The 9029-nt window shown below is 41.5% G+C and overlaps 1 protein-coding gene across 1 annotated transcript; it reads left to right on the top strand.

Annotated features, from left to right (window-relative positions):
- The first annotated feature begins 6969 nt into the window (after window positions 1-6969).
- LOC133816738 (peroxidase 29) lies at window positions 6970-8557 on the top strand. The gene is made up of 3 exons (XM_062249072.1): window positions 6970-7592; window positions 7696-8059; window positions 8151-8557. The coding sequence occupies exons 1-3, from the start codon at window positions 7377-7379 to the stop codon at window positions 8555-8557; spliced, it is 987 nt and encodes a 328-aa protein (XP_062105056.1). The 5' UTR covers window positions 6970-7376.
- Window positions 8558-9029: the final 472 nt, after the last annotated feature.

Raw genomic sequence — 9029 nt, forward strand, 5'->3', positions numbered from 1 at the left:
ATTTTGCATAAGGATTCCTCACTATGACATCACACTACGCAAGACATGTGACAACTGACACTTCACTCGAAAGATGCTATCAAATATATCCCCACCTACCCATATTAAAAACAACATTATTCACGTGCACTTAAAACCACCTACCACTCTGGCTATAAATAAGTGACTATCTGAACGCTTGTGATTATTAGTTTACCATCCTTTTAAAACATCATATAACAATACACCATAAGCCTTTGGTCCCAATACAGCCATTTTCCAAGCCTAAGTGATCATTTAAAACAAAGAAGATGTTTACCAACAAACAAAAAATAATGCATGGCGAGATGCAGCATCTCGCCTCACACATCGGCACAAGGCAGAACCTCAACGGGTCGTGGTAGCAAAGCCACTACACACAATCTGTGTACACAATCCTGTCGCCTCTGCCACTTCAATCGATGTTATGCCCAAAAGCATTCTAATCTGACTTGACTAAGCTTACGGGGAGCTAAGGCCAGCCATTTCGCAGTCTAATCTGCCATGACTATGTGGATTTGGCCGTCCAACCAGGGTACACTACCTACCCTGTCTTCTTACTTGAGTAAGAGGAGCTCCCCCCCGCAGTATACTCTGCCCTGACTACCGCAGCCGAACCATCAGCTGCCACACTTCGGGTCTGACACCAGTATACATTAACTGGTTTGGCAATCCAAGGCTGGGAGGAACTTTTCCCGTAGTCGCGCCCCTATCCTACACAACGAGTACCTCTGTCAGAGTACAAGACTACTCAAGCAAGCCTTCACACATACCCCTCGGTATGGGTGCACTGGAAAGACTTCTGCCTCATGGCCCTAACCTCCTCGCCTCTACCTCGACGCCCAACCCCGCATGTTGTTTCCTGCGTCCGGCCTAAACCGCATCGAACCCTCTAGCAAATGGTGGAGCATCAACCATGCTCTTTCATACACCCTAGAGGCTGATCCCGTTCCGATGAGGCATCAACACCACTCTCCAAGCGTAAGAAAGTATAACACTTAACGATAATGTCGGCTTCATAGAGCACAACACTCTCAATGCCACAATCCAGTTTGACAGATACGCACGACCATACGTGTATGATCGACTCTTTTAAATAATCAACGCACGAAAAAGAAGAAAAATTTGTAGTTCACGCAATCCGAAGAGCACAGATAATCAAAAGTGGCAATTAAACAGAAGCTGTTATTTATAAATTATGTTACATTAATCACAATATTAGTTACATATTACATATTGCTTTATCCACTACATATGAATATTCTCTTAGTCATATTTAATCCCATTCAATAAGGCGCATGTACTCTGCCATTGCACTCTCTAGCTTCGGATGGCCTAACCCATAGCGCTCACACGATATGTAGTACGGAATACCGCTTCTAATTAGTTCCTCCAGCGCCCACGTTGAGTATAACCACTGTGGGTTATCGAAGATTCGCATAAAAAAAGGGACCTTCATCCACTCACGATGCTCACCTGCAACAACAATGTCATCAGCCCCAACCAATCACTATAACACTAAGACGAATTGCTCACACAACACTTAACTGGGCATTCTCTCCCACCATCTGTACGGTTTTTTACTGTATCTCACACGCAATGGCCTAAAGGGTCTATGAAGCCTCTGATCCGAATAAACCATCTGACTCTCACCTACCACAATGCCTTCAATTAAGTACCAAACAGAGAAAAACACATCCAATAACACACCAGACAACCAACATGAAACAAAACTCAACTTGTATTGATAATTTGTACTATTACATATACAATTTTCTACATATTAATGGCCAAAAAGACCAAAGAATGCATATACTGGCATCAATACAAAACAAAAATAAACATAAGAGATAGTGTGTCATTCATTCTACAGCACCTCTTTCGCCATCTGGCCTGGCTTCTGCAACTCGAGCAAGTTCTGTCACCTTCTGTTCAGAAGCCTCAGCCGCATCACCTTCTTCTGCAGCTTCCCCGTTGGCATTATAAATCGACCCCAATGCGTCGCCTTTCAACTTCAGCTTCTCCAGATGATGCGCCGGATAGGTGATCTGCAGATCCCTGAGTTCATTCAGATACTCGTCAACATTGTACTCTCCTACTTTCACATCGACGCTTTTACAATACATCTCGAGTTTCGCCCATTTCTCCTCTGGGGTCTGTTTCTTATTACGCAGTGCCAGATCAAGGTACTTCGCAGTATCCACCTCAGCCATCCTCACGAATTTCCGTTCAGTGATCTCACGATCTCGGATGCGCTGTCTCATGGCTTCCACTGCCGCCTCTTCTGCCCTCTACAAAAGTAAAACCATTATGTCATCAACACACGCGCCATATAGACCCACTATCTTGCCAATACATTAACGACTACATAAATAACACATACCTCAGCCATCTCCTTCAACTGCTTCTCGGTTTTGGTGGCCACTTCTTCTTTTTCCTTCAGCTTCTTCTTTAACTGGAGTTCCACCTCCAGCTTCTGCTTTTGGGCATCCACTACGCTCATCTCCAGCACCTCTGACTTTCATTGCAGTTCTTTCTTTTCTTTCTCCAAAATCTCTTTATCTATCTGCAACGACACTATATCCTCATGAAGGTCGTTTATCATGCTGTCGAGCTTCCCTATCCGGGCTTCGTGTTGAGTGCAGACTTGATTTTTCTCCATCCACTTATTGGTCATTGCCACCAGATCAACTTTTAGTTTGTCTCACTCAACCTCAAGTTTGACAGTGCCTACTAGCTTCTCTTCTGTGGCAGCCACCTTCTTTTTAGCCTCTGCCAGCTCTGTTTCTAACTTCTTGATGGCTTCCACAAGCACATTTCGATTCGCTTCGGCCATCATTCTCCCCGCCCGCTCCTCTTCCAACTTCATCGCCTGTTCCGCCAGTTTAGAGCTTTTCTGTACAGCCGCCGCATACTCCCGCCTTACAGCAGAAGCACATACATAGCTCTATCAAACATCAATTACACTCATCAATAATCACATTACACACATATCACAGGATACTCGCTTTATTCTGTAATAATAAAGGTGTTGGTTTTTAACCAACTTACCACCCAAATATGGTCCGACACTTATTGCAGCAAGTCACCTTGCCCACTTAGCGATCCAACTGCTTCTGCAGGAAGATGGGGTCTGCTTATGCGTAGCATCTTCTCCATCACCTCCGTAGACGCAGAAGGACCATATATTCGAACACGACCCCCGCTCTGTCATTTGATTCTCCCCCTGCTAATGCAGCAACAGAAGCAACGGGGGCAACCAGCTCCCTACCTTCTGCTAACGTCGACACCATAACACTGTCAGACGTCAACGCAAGTGTTCCCACTCCAGAAAGATATGGCTTGGAAGGGCGTACAAGTAAAATATCATCTTCACCCAAGTCGCTTGGAAGGTACACTGGCGTTTGCACGGCAAAAGATGTTAGTTGCTCCAGGAAAGCACTAGGAGACTTGAAAGTACTTGTACCATTCAGAGAAACAATGATAACCTCTCCTGAATGGGACTCAGAAGCCACAGGTGGTGATGTGGAAACGACAACATTAAGAGTATGAACACCTGCTACTTCGGCAACCCTTAATTCCTGACATACAGGGAGAGTCTCAGAAGTGACGGTCGTGCCTGACTCAACTGGCTGGGGAGGAGTGTTCACAGACTCAAAACCACCTCCGAAAGCATCCTCTAGAAGCTGGTTCTTACGAGAGGCAGAAGAAGGGTGTCTCCCCTCTGAGCCATGCTTACGACCAGCGTCAAAACCCCCAGCCAAAGCAGAAGCAGAGGGTAATGCCTCTGACGACTTCATACAGACGCCAGGGGACTTCGCCTTGACTGGTAGGCCACCTTGCACACCATCTGCAGTCGCCACCTCTGATGGTTTGGCTGGTGTAGGAGATACGACCGCAGCATGAGCCGCTCCTACTGGACCTGCCTTCAAGGAGGACCCAACTACATGCGAAGAAGAAGACGACCCAGGTAAAGATCCAGCGGGGGCAGACCCTCGAGGCTTCTTGCACAACGTTAGAGCTTGGACGATTGGTAACTTCCCTGGAGTAAGCTTGGGGATTTCAAGGGGAGAACCCTTGGTAGCAGAGGTAGATCCCTTTGGGATCTGAAGCTTGGACGAAATACACTTCCCATCGTCCGAATCTTCGGAGGACTCCTCGCGTGTCTTTCTCTTCCCTAAGGCATCCTTAGGCAGAGGCACCTGTTGAAGAGGCTGGATTTGGAGAACATCAGAAGGCTGGAGGATCGCCCATGAATACGGGAAGATCTGCATGACAAAGCAGACTTATCAGGAGATGATTCTGCAGCAGTGGCTGAGTAAGAGCCCTCTTTCTTTTTATTTTTTGGGATCCCTAGGAGCTTGACACATGCGAAGAGGGTCTTAAAGCACGCTCTTTTGCACTCGGTCTTCAATAGAGACAGAGTTGAAGAAGCAGGGGGAGACTTCTTCAAAAAAGCTCCTAGCTACTTTGCACATGTAGCTGTAATTTTGCCTAGGGACATGTCACCCTTCTGCGATCTGACCCGCACAGCACCAGGATCGACTCGATCCATGAAGCAGAGCTGGGTCATAATTTGCATACAGTAGGGGTTCATCACGCCCTTGATACTAATGGCGTTCTTTTTGGATTCATGCAGAAGCCCCTTCTCTGTCAGCATGCTCTGTTGTTCAGGACTCATGTTAACCTGAGGCCATGAAAAATCTGATACGAGGAAGTAAAACAGTAATACGCAGAGTTAGGTTAACATGCAATCATCCAGATATGATTAATTCACACTAAAAGCAATAAGGAACAAAATAAAAACATAACTCACCTTTTATGAACACCCTGGCCAAGGGAAAATTTTCTTGAGGCAGAAATTCAGGATACCATGCTCCACCAACGACGAAGAAGTATTTATCCCAATTTCGATGGGAGCTGTCAAAATTAGTAAAAATCGTCCGATCCTTTTTGGGAGAGAGATAGAAGGTCTTCCAAGGTTTTCCCTCTATCGCCTTGTTCGTCGACTTGGTAAAGCATGCATAAATGTCATCTAATTGAATGTCGACGTTCTTAAGAGTTCCTATCATCTGAGATCAACTATGGATTGAATAACATTTGGAAGAAATTGAGAAATGTGAGCTCCAGAGTTCAAAATTACTTGCACCAACAGAGCAGGAAGAGGGAAATGGAGCCATTCAATGTGTCTCGGACTCATAACAATTGCGGTGGGCTTGACTACATCCTTGAATTGCCATTCTTGAAGTTCAGCATCCGAAAGCATCCGCACCGTGACATTGTCAGGAATATCGAACGATTTGCGTATGCGTTCATATGCATTCTTGTATCCTTCGCGATCCAAAGGTTCAGGAGATGAGCGTGAAGACATGAACGAGAAGATTGAGATGATCGTTGTACGATTAGAAGGATGGTTATCTTTGGGGTTCTTCCCTCAGAGCTCTTTTCTAGAAAGTTTAGAATAAAGTTTGAAAAATTTGAATGAGAATTATTTTGAATTAGAACTAGTTAAATGAGAAGTAAAATTCTGAATCGAGTGCTTCACTCGGTAATTGTGTTTGCATTAAATTTCAAATGTAGCTTGTCAGGAGATCGAATGATCCTGTACCTACGAACCGCCTCGATCTATGGAGAATGACGGCTTTGGGTGAAATTTTTGGCATTGAAGAGTCGACCCAAGATTCGAGTAAATAAGCATGCCTCCTCCGTTCGAAGCTTGGGCCAGGGGGCATCTGTTGGGCCTAAAATATTCGGCCCAAAGTTCTTTCCTCATTTACCAAATGTTCAATACGAATCGTTTTGGTCTGCAGAAGCTCTGAAGGCAGAAGCCACGGGTCAGAGGCGGTCTGCGCCTCTGACTTCCGAATGCATAATTTAAAACCAGCGTGTTTTGGAGGGAAATTCGGTTATCTTTCCTCCACCAATCAAGGGTTTGCTTGGACCAACTAACCATTTTACATTTTTGTTCTATAAATATGATATTCTTATTCAAACAAAGGGATCAAATTCTTTATTGACTTAGACATCGGAGTGTCTTTCTTGCAGGTATCCCCGACGAGTCAAAGGCAATCTTCATCACCGGAACAGTGTCAGAATGTTATCTACCGTTGGTTCATACCTCCAAATATAGAAAGACAAATTTGTTGCTTCAACACATAGCCTAAAAAAAACAGAACAGATAATATATGAGTCCCATATTAAAACAAAATGTACTAATTTTATTAGTCCCCTCAAAACATGTTTGCGGTTTTTGCATACAATATTATATATTCTTGTGGTTCATTTTTTATGGCTACACTAATAATCATAATCTATCAATGTGGGCTCCTTAGTGGGTTTTACTATGAATCTATCATAAGCAGCATAATTAATCTATCATAAGTACCGTAATCTATCAATGTGGTATAGGATACTGCTGAAATAAACCCAATACCATAATTAATATTTTCTTCAAAAAAAAAAAAAATTAGCTATTAAGATTTTATAATCATGCGTACAAGTTTAATTTTTATTTAAAAAAATCGATTTAAATAACTATTTTAGATCACAATGGCAATGTCCATGAGCTCAGGCAAGGTTGTCCTCATGGCACAATACAGATTCGGTTATGTATACACATATAGCTGTTACACTATATCAGTAGTATGACAAAAGATTACACAGTCAATGGCAGCCATTAAATTGAAAAGATAGTTTAAAGCTCTAATATATTAAATGCATGAGTTGAAACATATAGAACTATTGTCAGCGATGAAGTATAATAATGATGATGACTACTGATAAGTACATGCAAACAGGGCTGTTCATTACTAGGGTAGTTGTAAGTCATTATCATACATGTACTTTAAACTAAATGACATCAGGAATTATTTGGGTTCAGTTTTCTTCTTGCGTGTGGGTACAGGGCACTTATTTTTATATAGAGAAAGATAGGAGCAGGTAATGATAAAATCTCATTACAGTTTTGGAAATACAAGTAAATGAGGAATGTATGAACTTTAAAATTGAGTAGATTTTATGTAATCCTGCATGTCATGCTTACAAAATCTTATGATATATGCATTTATATACTAGCTCTATAGAGTTCATACTATACTTTCAAATCTTCACTTCAAATAACACACAACAGTAGAGATTCTTTCAATAGCAGCCTCTATAATCACTGAAATCGATGATTAGTAAAACAATGAAGAATTAATTATCCAGAAGTCTTTCAGTATAGTAATTGTATTGATCAAAGCTTATGCAAACCTTGGTCAACTTAAGCTGCGCAGCTATACATCTTCTTTTCTTCTTCTAAGTATTACTAGTACTACTAGTACCAAACTTGAGTTCTTGTAAACTAGTCAAGAGTAACAATGGCTCAGCAGTTGGGAGCTATAGCTGTATTGACATGTCTTTTTTCAATGATCAAGTATGGGGTTGAAAGTGGAGGGCTTTCATATAATTTCTACGAGAAAAAATGCCCACAAGTTGAGAATATTATAAGAGCTGGTCTCAAACCTGTTTTCTCCACTGATATTGCTTCACCTGCTGCTTTGTTGAGGCTCATGTTCCACGACTGCCAAGTTCAGGTCACTCTCTCTCTCCCCTTCATATCCATTTGCCACTAACTGAGCTAAACAAGTTTAATTATATATATTTAACACTGTTGTCATAATGGTAAACCGATTGCAGGGCTGCGATGCTTCCATTCTGGTTGATCAAGACAGCGAAAAGCATGATTCGTCGGAGATGGCTTCAGCTAAAAACTTTGGAATCCGAAAGAGAAAAACAATAAACCTTCTGAAGTCCATGGTTGAAGTAGCATGTCCTAACCAAGTTTCTTGTGCTGACATTCTCATCATGGCGGCACGTGAGGCAGTGGCTACTTCTGGAGGGCCTTATATAAAGGTTCCCTTGGGACGCAGAGACTCCTCGAGTGCTCCAAGCTACGAACTTGCCAATGCTCTTCTTCCTCCTTCCACCATTGGAGTCGAAGAAATGCTTCAGATTTTTTCCAACAAAGGAATGTCAGTTGAAGAATCTGTTGCCATTATGGGTACTTGACTTTTTTACGTCCATTTAAAACCACACAACTCATATAGACATTTTTTTCAAACATGTGATACGCATAACATCATGTCTTGCAGGTTCACATACACTGGGAGTAACACACTGTTTGAATATCATGAATCGTCTCTATGAAGGCGAAGAGGGTCAAATAAAAGGAATGGAGCATGGGTTTGAAGTGTTTTTAAGGTTAAGGTGTCCCAACAAGGAATCATTGACCAGTAACTCGAGCTTTGTGTTGAATGACCCAACGACATTTGGGTTCGACAATTTGTACTACGTTAACGCCATGAGTGGACATGGGTTGCTGAGAATAGATGCGGAGATGGCACTGGACGCTCGTACGGCTCACGTTGTGCGTCGTTTTGCTGCTGACGAAGAAGCTTTCTTTCAGGCGTTCTCTTCTGCTTTTGTTAAGCTCTCCAGTTATGGCGTTCTGGTTGGGAACAATGGCGTTATTAGAAAGAGATGTGATGTTGTAGATTAAGATTAAGATAAGATTCACGTGTTTGTGTTTTTTAAGATAAAAATTAAAATGAACTCATCTTATTTGAGTATTATGGGACAGATATCCAAATGGTAAATTCTGATATATCTCCTCTATATAAAATCTACAAAATATTTACTAGCTCGGCACAGTTTTTTGAAATTATTAAAAAATGTATATTTAATTTTTTTTTTTTAAGATTGTAAAGTAGTGATTGATTTTTCCCTACCCGTACAACGTATTATATGAATGTATAAAAGTATTTGATCATAATTTTTTTTTTTCCAGTGTTCACTGTTCATTATATATCACATCTCTGGTAGGTTTATGAAAAATTCTAACAAATTAAAGTACCGAAAACAAAGTTCAAAATACTTGTTGTACATGTATTTTTATTTATTATTATTATAAGCTTTGTGTGATTTTTTTTTTATAAAAAATTTAAATTATGTATAAAAAAATTTATGTTTTG

This window comes from Humulus lupulus, chromosome 2, assembly GCF_963169125.1.
Source record: "Humulus lupulus chromosome 2, drHumLupu1.1, whole genome shotgun sequence".
NCBI classification, from domain to species: Eukaryota; Viridiplantae; Streptophyta; class Magnoliopsida; order Rosales; family Cannabaceae; genus Humulus; species Humulus lupulus.